This window comes from Maylandia zebra, linkage group LG5, assembly GCF_041146795.1.
Source record: "Maylandia zebra isolate NMK-2024a linkage group LG5, Mzebra_GT3a, whole genome shotgun sequence".
NCBI classification, from domain to species: domain Eukaryota; kingdom Metazoa; phylum Chordata; class Actinopteri; order Cichliformes; family Cichlidae; genus Maylandia; species Maylandia zebra.
Window position 1 is genome coordinate 37,037,433 of NC_135171.1, and position 15,702 is coordinate 37,053,134.

Genomic DNA, 15,702 nt, shown 5'->3' on the forward strand with positions numbered 1-15,702 from the left:
GTTTTTATTCAGAATATTTTCTATGACTATATAGTGTGTTTTTCAGGATTTCTCAAATTCAGGTTTTAGCTGCCCTCTGACGGCTTCTGCTAGACCACATTAGCCTCAATTGTCCTTTGTGACTTCAGTTCCTTAGGCTTCTTAACATATTTAGATTAGTGCTATGGTTCTAATAAGAAATAATAATTAAGGATACAGAAGATGACAAAGTTGAACATCGTCAGATGCTTGAGCTGATCTTAAGCTCATTTTTAAAATCTGTTTAGATATACAGTTACATCATAATGTCCATATTTAAAATACATGGTGCTTCATGACTCAAGACATAGAATGTAAAGCCTAACAACAAGCTTTAATGCAACATCACATATAATTTATGTGTAGTAATTTAGTTCCTGTAATTCTTTAGGAATTAATACAGGAATTAGTTGCAGAGAAAGACATTATACACATGATACTTTATAGCCATTAAGTGCATTAGAGCAATCTGTTTTTCATTATGAGTACATTCATTCAATGTAAACAAAAAGAAAAGTCTGATTTGTCGACTGAACAATCCCATAACCAGCCATTTATTTTAATAACATATCAAACAAAAACAGTAACTTTAAACAGAAAGTGCTGACCATTTATATTGGTAAGACCTTAATAGTACTTATAACCACAACTGCCCTGGTGTTTGATAGATAAAATTCTTAGTTGTAAAATAAATTAATGAAAAATATTGCTATTTATCATCAGACTTTATAGACAAAATAAACAAGAAAGCCCTTATCATGCACCGTCATCTTTGGAGTGCTAATATTATATACTGTATAAGCACAAAGACCTTTTGCATCTTTGTTCAGAAAAGTAAAATGTTACCTCAGTATGCGTGTTCTGATAAATTCTGAGTCGAATCCAAACTCAAGTAAATAGTATCACAATTGGCTCATTGAACTAGAAGAAAGCAATAGCTAGAGATAAGAAGGTATTGTGGCAAAAAAACTCCAAGTATAACTGTTTTCCCCCTCACACTGTACTAACAACAGTTTTTAATACACCTGGATGCATTGCAAGCAAGATAGATGATGAGTTTTGTCCATATACCAGTGAAAGAGAGGGTGAAATAAATCAAACTACCATTAAATCGGAGATCTGAGCACGAGATGTGGTTTGAATTTATCCAGACAGTGTAATCGCTTTCACTGGAGGTTCTAATATGAGTTCATTAGTGTTCTTCCCTCAGTGACAGTTTTGGCAGTTAGGATGACAGGGCTGATTATTGACTCGACATCTACATCCACCAGTTATGTCACCGCTGCCCTGTAAAAAAGAAAAGAAAGAAATGAGAACCATGTCTCAGACACACAATAGAGAAACCTTTCTGAATATGTTTATCTATCTTAATGCATATATATTTACATTTGGGCCCCATCGAGCTTGTTTAGTGACCCAACAGATTTCTGTTTTGCACATCAAGCAGCAGATCCAGTCACATCCATCTTTTTTCTGGACAATGATGTCACACCGTGGGCATTTCATGGCTTCCCCATTCTGCAGCAGGCTCTGTAGTTGAATACAGTGAAACAGTGTGAAGTAGCCATAGAGGAAAATGCCTGAGAGGGTGATTTTAAAAAGTACAGAAAAACATCAACATAATACAATTTATCCACTTGACTCAAAATCTGAATATAATATGATCTAACTTTGCTGGATTCCATAAAGTAAAGCCCCGTATCAATCCAATGCCTAAATCCTTGCCATAGCCTGCATATAAAAGATGGACCTAGCCACTGCATGCAACTAAACAGAACAGATACATTTACAGCATGTGTTGAATACCACAAGGTTATTAGACAGAAGGTGTTAAGAGCGCAACAGATCACCACAGCCCTTGTTTCCGCCACAGAGAAACAAAGGCTTCCCAAAGCTTGCTTCACCCTTAATAATGACACTAGTCTAAGATACACCTGAGGATTTGGAAACTGCCTCCTTAAGCAGCCATTAATGAAAGAACATTTAATTGTAAAAAAAATGACTGATTGTTCTATGATTTATTTTACAGGGTTAAGATTCTACAAAATTGCCTATTTGGTTTATTTCACTCTGGATAAGAGAAAAATTATAGTCCTTGATAAGAGACAATGTATTATTTTGTTTGTAATGTCATTTGTGTTCTGCTTCTTGATCCACATTGCTTTGCTTTGCCAGCATTCATAGATTTTCACTGTTCAGGGTAATTAACAAAGCACTTTAAAGTTGACTTACCTCCAGCATCTGTTTAGTTTTCTGAGCTGCTTCATCATTCTCTGCTCTTACACGCAGGTCATCCTGGTAGTCCTTGCAATTCATGTCTTTGTGGATGGCCTGAAAAATATACGTCCTTTACATCTGGTGCCCTCTCTATTACACGAAATGAAACTTTGTTCAGTTAAGGTATTAACGTAACAAAGGTACCCTGCAGAGAATGCAGTTGGTTTCGTCGCAGAGTTCACAGTGAAATTCATTGACTTCATCCTCATAGATGCACCACCCACGACAGTTGGGAGTCTGACAGTGGAAGCTGTGCTCTGAGCGGCTCTCTGCAATGCTCAGACGCAACTCCAGAAACCGCTGGTGTTCCTCTTCCGTGAGCAGCTGGACCCAGGATTATACCATAAACAATAACAGAGACATATGAAGAGTAAGAGATTACATACTGTGTGGCTGTCAACATATTTGCTTCTCTTAAAGTTATTGTCTGTGTTATTTTTTGGGAAAGGTGATGTATGACTGTCAAACATAGACCATGTGAAGGTTAAGGTTGTGTCCCCGTGGCTTACACTCACCTCTTTGATCTCTCGGTCCAGTAATTTGCTGTCACAGTTGTCAGGACAGGACACCTCAGCATCTTGACTGTTTACTATTGTCCCTTTTAGACACTCCCTGAGTAATCACATACACGTCATTATATACATAAAATATTAAGCACAATGCACATTTTGCATACACTGACTCTTATTATTCAAAACGAGCATACATATGAAACACTGCATATGCATAAAGTTGATATACACAAAAGAAATGACACATGTAGTTAAAATTATAGGAGAAGAAGGTGTTTCGGGTCTAAAACAAGACTTGCACCAAGACATGGTTCAAAAAGATGCTTGAGGGGTACAGAATAAATTAGCTAAAGATTTAAATCCCACTGAAATGTTGTGAGTGAACCAGGCAGTACATGCAAGAAAACTCACCACTGTAGCCCATCTTGCCGAGCTGGCAGCCCATATGAGAAAGACTTGCAGGGGCCTAGTTCTCCCCCAGACCATTTCCTGCATATTTCCCCTCTGACTCATACTACTAAAATGCCAAATCTTTTCTGTTTTGTTTTGTTTTTAAATAAAGGCTCTTTTTCAAAAGTCAGTTGTAAGTCAAGTGTGTCATGTAACTCCACTGTACAGTTAGTAGTAACAGTAGTAAATGCAATGGCTAGATTTGTACAGGTATCAAATTGATGATGACATTAGATGCACTTTGGTAAAGGACGTTATTGCGAAGGTCTAGCAGCAGGGAAGTTGGGATATGGTATGGGTGGTGTAAAGGTCAATGTTAGCTAATCAGAAAGTGACCAAGAAAGCAGACAGAATTTGATAATTTTTCTGTCATGTTACAAAGCTATTTTCTGTCATACCTGCAGAAGGTATGGAGACATTCTCTGAGCACGATGCCCTCTCCTGGCTGCAGATTACTGAAGCAAATTGGACAATCTGCCTCGTTGGCATTTGGGATAAGGTTCTGTTCTTCTGTTGCCAACAAGTGCAAATAGTTCTCTTCTCGTTCCATCCGCTGAGCCTTTATCACAGAGTAGCATGCGCAGCAGAGGTTCAGATAAACTGCATGACTCATTACAAACATAGTAATTTAGCTTTTCCCGAAGATAGAAAGTGAAAGCTGAGAAGTTTTATTGTGGCCCGAAAGTCAGCTCTCATTATTCTTTAATGGTAATGTGTGGCAAATCATCTAGGAACAATGCGTAGTTTAAAATGTGGAATTTAAACAAAAAAGTGACACAAAAACAAGATTTAATGAGTTAATTAAACTGATGGTTTTTCTCTTTCTTTCTGTCTGTTTCTTTTATAACAAATATACCGATGTTTTAATATAAACATTAAATTTTTCTTTAAAACCTGTCAAGCACAAATCTTATTTCCTATAATATTTCAGGTTTTCCCATGACCCCAGGTGATTAGGGTTATTTCACACATAAATGTGAGACCGTGTTAAAAGGATTTAATTTTAGCTGTTTTTTAACAAGCAGCACTTTTACCTGTTCGTACTGCATCATGGCAAGTGTTTCCTGCTGGATCCTCTTAATCTCCTCCTCATCTGGCTGGTAGATGTCAGGCACAGTGTATTCTGCTGGCCGTTCCCCTCCGCACATCTCACAGCCAGGACGTGTTGGCTTGTTCAGATATGTACACACTGAACAGGCCCATCCCAACTGCAAGACATACAATATGTTTACACATCTCTAAAACATGCACTACTGTATTTAAACAATTATATGTGCAGGCCCATTGCTAAAGCAGGGTCTAGTTGTGTTCTGACCTGAGGTTTAGGAGCCACAGGAGGCTTGGGTACAGTAGCAGTTTGGTCTCTAGGAGGAAGAGGAGGAGGAACTATCTTCTCACCACCACCTCCATCCAGACCTCTGGGAAACAGCTGCAGTGATTGCATCGACTCCATGATACCTAATAATATATTTTAATTGTATAAAACTTCAGTGTTATTAAACATCAATACGGCATACTTTGCTGTCTGTATTTATCATAGCCAAAGCACTTCTTCTTATCGTTCAAAAGGTAAGACAACTGTTTACTACTTACCATCTATACGTTGTTGCTCCTGGTCCAGGTTGTGCTGATGCCGTGTGAGATGAGCAGCATGGGCAGACCTGATAAACAGGAAAGCCTGGTCTCCACTATTTCGAATCCCATGGCTATATAATGTTTCCTGGTCCTGAGCTAGCCGCTTCCCAATCACCCAGCGCTGCAGCAGTGGGTGGAACCCAAAATCTTGGCTGATCTTTGAATATAAAAGAAAAGAAAAAGTAACTCGTCCACTGGAATTTCAATGTGGCTTAACAAAATGCAGTGAAACTTTAAAGACAATAACATAAGCCAGCTGGTGTACTACCACTTCCTAAAGGGTAATAAACACTTTAATGCATAGAAGACATCAAGAATGGTCAGGAGGGTTTTGATCTCTTGTAGCACTGTGGGGCTGTTTTTGTATGAATCGGTGCACAACTTTGCTACTGTGTGTATGTGGTAAGGTTACTATAGTTAACTAACACCAAACTGAAAACTAAAACTAGATGTGAAAAAAATTTTACTTAACTAACATTTAAAAAAAATAATACATACTAGACTTTGGAAAAATAAAACCAACTGAAATGATTTTGTGAACTTGGAACATGAACTCAAATGAAATAAAAAATAGAAAAGAGGAAACATCCTTAGTTTTAGTATTTATTCGTTTGGTAAAAATGTCACGGCCAGGCGGATCAGCTGATCAGCTCTCTCTCTCTCTCTCTCTCTCTCTCGCCGGCGCGAAACTCACTGTGGGTTCACGCCCTTGGCCCAGGCCCTCGACAGATAAGACACCTGGGTCTCATTAAGACGATCAGCAGTTAAACCAGGAGGCGACTGCTGTTCATCGCTGGATCGTTGTCTACCATGCGTTAGTGAAGCCAAGCTACAGCAAGTCTAGTTAAGAGTATTTTCCTTTGTGTGTCGTACTTAACCCTGACTCCCTGCCTACAGAGCTTCCTGGATTTTCCCCTGTGTGATTTCTGTGTGGCAGTGTCGGAGTGTGAGCCTGTGATCGTTTGTGTGGATGATCTGAAGAACGCGTGCTTCCCCCCTGGACTTCCCTGGAGACCCCTTCTTCCCTCACTCAGCTGTATATAGCACCCCCCGCACCTTCTTGTATATACACCAGGTGAATTGTAAATAAATCCTTCTTGTGAGCATCAGAACCGGAGTCCTGCGCTTGAGTCCTCCTCCAAACCGTAACAAAAAATTTGTTATCACAGCTTGGCTGAGGAGACTTTGATGAAGATGTTTATTAAGACTTTGGATATCTACAAGAATGAGTCAACTGTTTGAAAAACGTTTTGTGTTTTTAAGGTAATAGGATACTTACAATCTTTATAATACTTATAATGACTTTCCTAACTTTTACCTTTAGTGTATACGTGCTAGACAATAAAACAGTAAAACTAACAGTGAAACTTCTAAAAACAAGACTAAAATTGAAATGAGCAAACTCACTTTGGACACGAAGTCTGAAATAAAGCTGAATTTAAAATAAAAATAGAAAAGACTGCTTGCTGATAAACACTGATATAAACAATACTGAATTGCATTTAGGGGCAAGGCTTTACTGACAAATGATACACTCCATGATACACTCACTGCATTATTATGAGTGATGCATAAACATTTTTGGTTACAAGAAAACTTCACAAGTAGCCTTTAATAGATCATAGCTCAGCTCCATTTTAGGTTTTATATGTGTAATGTATCATAGGTTGGTAAGAAAATATTTACGTAAAAAAAAATAATAATAAAAGAACAGAAGAAAATTGCCTCTTGTGTTGCGTGTGCTTTCACATCAGTACCTTGTCTTTTAATTGTGCAATTGTCATGCCAGTAGCAACCTCAAGAATCACAGGGATATTGTCTTCTGACTGTCCATCCTCCACTCCAACCTTCAACCTGTAGAACAGGAACAACAGAACATGTCAGCCCTCTACTATTTTCACTTGAACATTCATGTTCATTCATTCGTGTTCTTATTTTGGTATTTCCAGCATGTAACCACAGACAAACAGTCATATATGCATGTTTTGTTTTTTTGGCACTTGGCCTTAATTCTTGTTTACATTGCATGCTTCCAAATTAAAACAGAGCCCATCTAAAAATAAAAAGGGGAACTCTTCCCCCATAAACAGCAGCGTCTGTGGTATTACTGTCATGGAGGCATTTTAAGAAACAGGGAAGTACACACAGGCATATCCCCACACACTGCTGTGTCCCACCTTATGGATTCCTGGGGGTAGATCTGACTGTTGATGTTGACTGACACCCGGACGGAGAGCTGAGTCAGCCTCTGGCACAGTTTAGCTGCTTCTTCAGAGTCCCCGCTGCTGAGGGCTTCAGTCAGAGACCGGGCAAGCTCCTCCGCTTCATCGCGAGCAAAGGAAGAGGGGCGTCACGTGACTTATTGTCAGCATAACTCGTTTTTCTTTAATTCTTCGTATTATCAATTGATTTCTTTCTATCCTCTATGCCAACATACACGTACGTAGCAATGGTAAATGAACATTACGAAATTGATAGTGGCTTGTCTGTTGATTTTGACAATATAAAGCGTTGAGTCTTACCAAAACAACAGTGACACTTTCACAATCTCTACACTAAGAAATCGATAGCAAGCAGTGACACACACAAAACGCTTTCTGTTTTACTAGGACAGCTCTGAGATCTTATAAAACGTAGTTGTCAAGAAGTATTTGGAGTCTTCATAACAAAATCGAAAGTTAATTGAGCTGCTTACCCTCAGTCAGATCGACCCTCGGTGCCACCTCTGAAGCCATTACTACACGGGAGGTAATAAAATTATTAAGCTGCTTGGCAGCTGTAACGAAACACAGCTGCCTTTAAAACTATTTCAGGCAATACTTCCTCAGTCCTCATCCGACAGAGCCTTTCCAAGTTCGGCTTAAGGTTAAGAAAGGCAGCTATAGGGCCAAAGAGAGCCAAGTAGAAGTCAGAAGTACCACTCTAGCGTCGCTTTCTCACTTCTCAGTCCCTGTCAGGTAGAACGGAAAGTGAAACTGACTCACGCCCAGGAAGAGATATTTTTAAAGGATCGCTTTGGAATTTATTTCGCTCCACCCCTCGTTGACACTTTTTTGTTCCTATCTAAATCAGTTAAATGCATTATTGTAAAACTAAAAACCACACGAATAAGTCCAAAAATAAATAACAGCCGATGCATGAAATCTAATTATAAATTCACCCCCTTTAAAAAAACAAACAAAAAAACCCCCATCTGAAATGGTGACTTCTCGCATCCAGCAGATGGCAGTGTATGTCAAAGGCTGAACTCATTTTAACATTCAGGTTTTACAACTTTGGACCTAATATTTAATTCAGATTAATTACATTCGCTGTATATTTAACTTAAGAACAACGGAAGCCCTTTAAAATAAGCCCTTTTTTATCGGTATTAACATCTCTGGCGATGAATGAGCACTCCGAGGGCAAGTTGGTCGTATATTGCAGCTCTAGTTTTAATAGTGTGTCTTTGCGTTCAAACCGGAAAAAAAAAGATATACAAAGGGTTATGGGAAGATAAGAAGCTTTAGTGATGATCAGTTTAATCCAGATGCTGATAAACGAGCCAATCACAGCGGCTCCAGCAGGAGGGGCTGGCGGGTCTGTTCAGCTGCGCACCACAAAGTTGCAGAGCGTCCCCGAGTCCCCGCCTGCCTGCTTGCACTTGTCATCTCTCGCACCTGGAGCCCTAATCTCGTCCATAGCAACATCTTCATTTTACTTTAGCCTTCTAGACTTCAACAGTTTGATTTAGACGTGTTTGGTTGCGGTCGAAGATGCTGGCTTGTACAGAGATGATCACTATGTGCCTGCAGTCGGCCAAACAGAAGCATCTTCGGGCTCAGCAGCAACAGCAGCCGCCGCACAATGCCGGACAGGGGCTTACTATTTTTCATGATGTGAGTGGATCCGCTCTCTTACTCATGTATTAGTGTTACTGATGCAACACATTGTTGACGCTTTTGCTTTTCATTCATTTTTCTTGTATTTTTTATATTAACTGTAAATCTAAATATATTCATTGTTCAAATAATATTAGATTGAATGAAAAAAAAGAAAAAAGAAAAGAAAAGATCTGGTCTGAGTTGATATAGTGCTGCAAATTTAAATGTTTTTTCTCTCTCCCTCTTATTTACTTATTACTTTCTAGAGAATTTAGTGGAAATGAAAACTGCATCGTTACAGTATTGTTTATCAGATGTTGTGTGGTGTGCGCTTCGCCATGTACGCGCGTGTGCGTAGGAAAGTAGGAAAAGCTGCAGCTGCAGCTGCTGTCTCTGCATGATAAATTAAGCCCCCAGTCTGACAGGTTTAGGGACTGCTGGGGGTTCTCCTCTTTTTGTTACGCACAGATGCAAACACTTCTGGGCTTTCAGAGGCAATACGTGCATAACAGTGAACCTATTCAATATATATGTATTAAACAAACAAACAAACAAACTAAGTGATCAACTCAAAAATGGTGCTATGATTTATAATGCGCAGCTTACCCTAAGTTGTGCTCAAAACAGTAACAGCCTTATTAACCTGCAATGCTGCCATAGAAACCACCATCCAGCTTGTCATCTTGTTAGAGGTTAGCAGACCAGTGATGTTTCCAAATCTGAGCTCTCACTAGCTTGAAGCTTTCCATTTCCCTTTGACTACAACCTTGTGTAGACAAGGACATTACTTTTGCAGAAATGTCTATTTAAAAGTGTGCACTGTCCCTGAATGGGGTATGTGATTGAAGTGCTTCTCATATTCAGTCTTCGGCCTTGAGCTTTTCTGTTGACTGAGCACTAACACACAAAAAAGACCATTCAGCTTGACGGTTCTATGCTCAAAATATAATTATGCTTAAATTGTTTAAAACACTGTGTGTAGGAGACAGTACTGAATACAATAATAATCAGTCTCAGTCAGAAACGGACATGCTGTCTTGAATTTAAGTGCCATGTTGCTCTGTGCATTGCATTTTTCTCCTCATTCTTTCTTTTTATTGCTTTCCACCTTTATTTGGTGCAGAAGCACCATGTTCCAAGACTGGAAACATTCCTAGCTGTAGATTGACCAAATATTCCCCTGGGACAGCTGAGAGATTTTAAGAATTTTAATCTTTTGTGTTGGTTTGACATTTCCATTAGTACAGGTTTAAGTCTGCATAAAGATTTTGTGTTCCTAAAGTAAAAGCGAGTAATGTGAATCCTTTGTTATTGCAGTGCTACCTACTGATTTTCAAGTGGTTACGAGACATACACAACAGAATGACAGGGGATTAATGACTAAATGCTAATTGATTCAGAACATTTTGTAATTGTTTGTAACAATTAAACTGATTTATTATAAAAGCACGTTGCTTGGTTTTGCATGCAACATATAAGCTTTAATTTGCAGACAGATCTGCACATCAGTGCATCAATTGCAGGATACTGAGCCAGTCACTAACATTAGAGATGCAAAGATTGCAACAAATCAAAGAAAAAGCAAACCTTTAAAAGTGACTGATTGTGCTAGGGTTGTATGAGGCTGTTTCATCATTTACATTGTTGGCTACTCTTCTTAGAGTCTTTGTTTTGTGAATGCAGCAGGCCTGCTTTTCTTAGGCTTTCTTGATTCCTGGCACTTATTTCTGCTTCTTCTCTTCTTTTGCTGCTACTGAGAAAGAAAAATATGATATTTTGGATTGTCACAGAAAGTAAATCATCTGGCATTTACTAACAACAAAGCATATTTATTAGGGTTGTTTTGGTGATGTTATGTCTTTTTTATTAAGCATTGCACCAAGTGGTGTGAAAGCAGAGCCTGAGATAACCCACCGTCTTAATACCCTCCACCATGACATCAGAACAGCAACACAATGGGAAGCAGGTCTGACCTTTCCTGGGCTTGCTGTAAATGATGCATTATCGTCTCCTGACACCGGAGAGTCAAAAGCCACAGCCAAACAACAAACACATTTAACGCTATACCTGATCTTCCTGGAATAGAGGAGGAGTGGAAAATGTTGGCTAGATGGGTCACAGTGCCAAAGTGAAAAAGAACAAGCTGCTGACTGAGATTGTGCAGTGACAGAACCCTAAAGCCGGTACAACATCAAATTTGTATTCATGTAAGATAAGTAGAGTGTTCTGATTGTCCTTTCTATGTGCAATCCAAGTGCAATGTTGCTTTTAATAGGATGAGGAATCAAAAATAGAGCAGCCAGTGTTTCGTGAAGTGAGTCGTTATGACCCGGCTCTTGTTATAAGTCAGGATTGAAGCAGTGGAGAGACAGACAGACACACTGAGGGCACAAGTGCAAACCTTGAGCTTGTTGACCTATAGCAAATTAAAACGAGGACCAAATTCTGCAGGATTAATAAACTGTAGGTCAAAACCAATGAGCACGGCAGTTGTGCTGCTTAACACTGGACATAAATGTCTCAGGGAGTGAAAGAGAATCAATAAAAGAGAACAAATTACGAATCTGTTGTTTTCATTGCAGATCTTGCATTCAAACTCGCTTAATGAAGCTATTGTTTTCTGCTCCCCTGAATGACAACCAAGCTGCATACAGCTACAAATGCACATATATGTTTGTTTGTGTGGCTGCATTAATATTTGTGAAATTCTTATTATAGTGCACAGATTAAACTAAAATTGGTTTAAAAATCTAAGTTTCATGTTCATATTTTCAAGACACACATCTCAGTGCACAGTAGACTTGAGTTTTATTTGATTGTGTATTCAAACGCTTTGAAAAATATATTTAGCCTTCACAATAGTTACTTTAGTCGCTGTGTTGTGGCTGTGATCTTTAAATCTAGATCTAAAGCCCTGTTTTACCGCTGTTATTTATTGATGGTGTGTTGGTATAGCTTTCTGTTTTGCTTCTATTTTATGTTGTTTGGTGAAGCCAAACAGTCCACTTTCTATTTTCTGGACAATAATGTTTTCACTGAGCTAAAGAAAAAAGAAATGAAACAAGTAGATTTTTACATGTTGACCAAAAAGCAACTCTTTTTCTCAAAGCAGTCGCACAGGCTTTACAGGATCAACCCTGAGCTTTATCCTGTTGTGTGGACATTTGTCTTTTGCGTGTCAGAAAACAAATGGCTTTCCTCAGTTTTAGTGATTTTTCTACTTTTAGTGAATAATCTATACTGTTGATTTTATCTGATGGGTGTTTTTTTCAGCTTGAGAAGTGGGCTTTTTATAAGTTGCCATTACTGGTGGTTCAAAACTCAGCTAAAAACAAGAAGATTCTATCTTTTTTTAAACTCCATAACAATTGCAACAGTAACTACTATCAAACACAGACCAGTTATATATATATATATATAAAACAAAATCTGTATTTGTTTTGGTGTTTTTTTGCTGCAGCTGAGTGATGTGGTGTGTGCAGTCATAGTTTTGTCTTCGTATAGTCATCATTGGTGTATTAAATAATACAACTGACGTAAGTGCTCCATCCGCTACTGTTAATTCAAGCCAGTTTTGTACATGAGAGTCCCCCACGGGGAACAGAATGGAGGAAACCAATTCTATTAAGATTACACAGCATTGTTTATATACAGCGCAGCATCGTTGTGATTAGACTGATAATCCATGAAATGGCTTCAAACGAACATTGTTACCGCGTTATAAAACTGATACGATGGCTATGTTGAAGTAAGCAAAACAGTAAACTAATGCAGGAGCTTTGTTTCTGCTTTTCCTGCTGTCAAATGTTCAGATGCTCATAGTGAAAAAAGGATTTAGTGAAAGGTGGACTTCTGTGTTGTTTGCAGACAAAGCTGCATGCCAGAGAAAATAAGCTGCAAGTGGATCAGATAGTATCTTGTGTTTGGAGTCCCCATTATTTGTGACTTACTGTTACTCTTGCATATTATTGCATACTGTATATTTAACAGAATTGTGTATAATACATATAGCAAATGATTATCCTTCTTACTACCTACCATATTGGCCCTCCTAAGAAATTAATGAAAAAGCATCAGTGAGTCAAACAAATAGACAATAAACATAGTGTGGCGTTACCGTACAATTATCACTTCTGAAGTAAATGACTGTTTACTTTAGAATGATAATTGTTCAACCTATTTTAGAACTGACACTATCAATTTGCTTTCAACCTAACATGACTCACTCATGCAGAGTATAACAGCCTTTGTAAATGTCCTTCTTCTTGTCATCTTTCTAGTCTGTGCACCAGGATAAACGAACCGCAGGCGTTAAACATCCTATTGTGTTTTTGACAAACTGCCATGATTCTTAATAATTTACACCTGCTTATTGCAAGAATCCCTTCAGTGATCCTATGCTAGAAATAAAAACCATCCTCTCCCCCCTCTTTTTGTTTTCCAGATTTTCCGCAGAGCAGACAAAAACGGTGAGTAAACAGTACATAATATGCTTGGTGATGAATAATTTGTCACAATGCATGCTTGTTATTTCTCCACATCCTTCCACTTGTTATTATGCCCCAAACAATCTGGATGGAGAAAAAAAAAAGGGGGGGGGGGGGGGGGGGGAATTTGCATGAATGACTCTTCAAGTGAATCTTCTTTCCTCTGCATGCTTGAATAAGTTTTTCCACCCAATTAAAATTATTCTGAGATTCTGGATTGTAGCCCAAACTTGGAAGAACATGCCACACAAAATAAAGCTTCTTCCTGTCAAACTGCATTGTTTGGGTGCTGCGGGTGCTGTTTACAAATTATTATGAGTCATGTTAACACAGCCGCAGCCAAGATATTTTTTCTAGCAACAAATTTATTGCCAAATGCGTACAGGATAGACTTCGTATTTCAAGAGTTGGACATCTGTACACATACCTATGTCTGTGTCATAATCAGTTGTTTGTTTTACTCATTTTACCTCATGGTAATGGCACAGTCTACCAAGAACTGTGCTACTTCACAATGATACTGTAGCTCCATACTCACTGTCGGTTAGCCGGATCAGTTTGGTCTGAATGCACAGTGAATGCACCTGTAGATGCCTCCTACGTCACACTGTATAGGGCTCTTAAGGGCACCTTGGGTTTGTAAAATTTGGCAGTGAGAAGATATAAGCATTGCAAGCGCTTACTGTAGTTGTTATTTGTGCCAGTAGCCCCGGGAGACTCCAGCATTAATGCATCAATATTATTGGTGCGTGATGTTTAATGCATTCAGCTAATTTTAATGAAATTACTTTTTGTTGTACAGACTTCCCCCTCAGATTGGTTCATTATAGTTTTCATGAGCAATTTTCAGGAAATTAGATTGAAGTGAAGCTGTAGCTTATGCAGTATTTGCTCTGGGATTATTAATAAATTAAGTAAACAGACAAAGATGACTGCAAAAGCGGCTGCCGTGTCTCTTGTATGTGTGTATGTCTCTTGTATTACACCAGAGACTTGTTTTGTTGAGAAAAAAATATTTTGTGATTTTGCTAAACTGATATTTGTCATTGTGTCAGATGCAATTTTCTTTTTTTCATTGAGGCACAAAATGATCCATTTTTATTTTGTGATTGCTTTTGACAGTGCAACAGAAGGCACGCATTTCTTAGTGTGCAAAGAGAGAACGCTTTTAGATTTAAGATTTATTTACAGAAGAAAATACGTAAAAAGACTGGCTCACATCAACATCTACCATACTGGGATGCATCTTGGCATGTATTAAGTGCACAATCGATAATTTTAGGAAAGGCAAAGTTCTGATGGGTCAGCATTTACATTTTTTAGGCCCTAAAAGTGAAAACATAAATAATAATAATAAGAAGAAGAAGAAGAAGAACTGTCCTCTTTTTATGCTCCAACAAAGCTTTATTTCTTTTTGTTAAATCATCTTTGTGTTTTTAAATAAACAGAACATTGAGACCAATGGAGTCATCTCAGTAATATATATTTTGTAAATTAGGTCAATCTAGTTATTTCATATCCCTTTCTTAAGCTACTCCCTGATTATTGCCCAATAATCAGGGAGTAGCTTAGAGTTTGGAGTCCAAGCTCTAAATAAATTTGTCATGGATGTTGAGGTAATTTGATGCAGGACCTCCAACAGTCAGCCTTGGTAGAGAAATTAGATAAATATTATAATAACAAACAAATGACTAATTTCCAGCTAAAGATTCTCCTCGAGAGTAAGCATGCTGTTAACCACTGTATCTCGTTTCTCTTGTGTTATTATGAAAGGACCTTTGGCTTCCTATCTTACTTTAATTTTCATGCTTTGCTTTTCAGTTTTTAAAGAGCTCTTTAAAATTATCATGAATTTCTATCTCAGTTGTGACTGAAATGCATTTCTACTTTATGTAGTTTTTTTACATTTAACTTTTTCAAGGGAGTTACTTATTCAAACATTTTTGTTATCAGAAATATGTCTACTTACTAAATGGTTTTGAACATTAAGGACTGCACATTTAGTCTGACCTATAATCAGGTTCAAAAGGTAAACTTTTGCTTGTCTGTTAACATCTCATACTCGGTTTTCTTTTTCTTTACCTCAATTCCAAATATCTTCTTCTGTTTTTGAAATGAAATCAATTGAATAGTCTTGGGTATATATTCATTTTTATTGTATGTATTTTATTGTTTTCAATATAGTACAGTATAGCATAGGATAGGATAGGCTAGGATAATTCCATCCATAATGTAAAATAATACCATTCATCTAACAGAATCAAATGCTTTTTGGCATATAGATTGTCACCAGAGCCCTATGATTGAGGAAAAAAACACATGTACAGCAGGTTCAGCACCCTTACTGCTCTGTAAGAGAGATATATTTATTTCTAACATCAGATGAAATAACATGCCAAAGCAAATCAAGAAGAAGTGCACATCAGTAGGACATTATTGCGTATACAGGGTCTACCTCCA

The 15,702-nt window shown here is 38.0% G+C and overlaps 2 protein-coding genes across 2 annotated transcripts in view; one reads left to right on the top strand and one right to left on the bottom strand.

Moving 5' to 3' along the window:
* Positions 1–223: 223 nt before the first annotated feature.
* rbck1 (RanBP-type and C3HC4-type zinc finger containing 1) lies at positions 224–7,867 on the bottom strand. Its single transcript, XM_004547641.6, has 12 exons — positions 7,588–7,867; positions 7,070–7,214; positions 6,650–6,746; positions 4,851–5,049; positions 4,573–4,715; positions 4,292–4,465; positions 3,656–3,816; positions 2,811–2,907; positions 2,440–2,619; positions 2,251–2,349; positions 1,405–1,548; positions 224–1,305 (listed from the first exon to the last, which is right to left on the bottom strand). Exons 1-12 carry the CDS (start codon positions 7,625–7,627, stop codon positions 1,225–1,227), a joined length of 1,560 nt encoding a protein of 519 aa, XP_004547698.1. The 5' UTR covers positions 7,628–7,867; the 3' UTR covers positions 224–1,224.
* A 614-nt stretch (positions 7,868–8,481) lies between these two features.
* Positions 8,482–15,702, top strand: part of necab3 (N-terminal EF-hand calcium binding protein 3) — a 44,784-nt gene continuing 37,563 nt past the window's right edge. Inside the window, exons 1-2 of the mRNA XM_004547643.4 lie at positions 8,482–8,770; positions 13,200–13,224. Of these exons, the coding sequence (XP_004547700.1) occupies positions 8,648–8,770; positions 13,200–13,224 (148 nt within the window). The 5' untranslated portion in view covers positions 8,482–8,647. The remainder of the gene's footprint in view (positions 8,771–13,199; positions 13,225–15,702) is intronic.

What these genes read in the sequence shown, in the direction of transcription:
- rbck1 (XM_004547641.6), bottom strand. Translation starts at nt 7,627, where the DNA reads ATGGCTTCAGAGGTGGCACCGAGGGTCGATCTGACTGAGG. An exon ending in TTGCACAATTAAAAGACAAG is followed by an intron (nt 5,050 to 6,649) that starts GTACTGATGTGA and finishes TTATATTCAAAG; the next exon opens with ATCAGCCAAGATTTTGGGTT. An exon ending in CCAACTGCATTCTCTGCAGG is followed by an intron (nt 2,350 to 2,439) that starts GTACCTTTGTTA and finishes TATATTTTTCAG; the next exon opens with GCCATCCACAAAGACATGAA.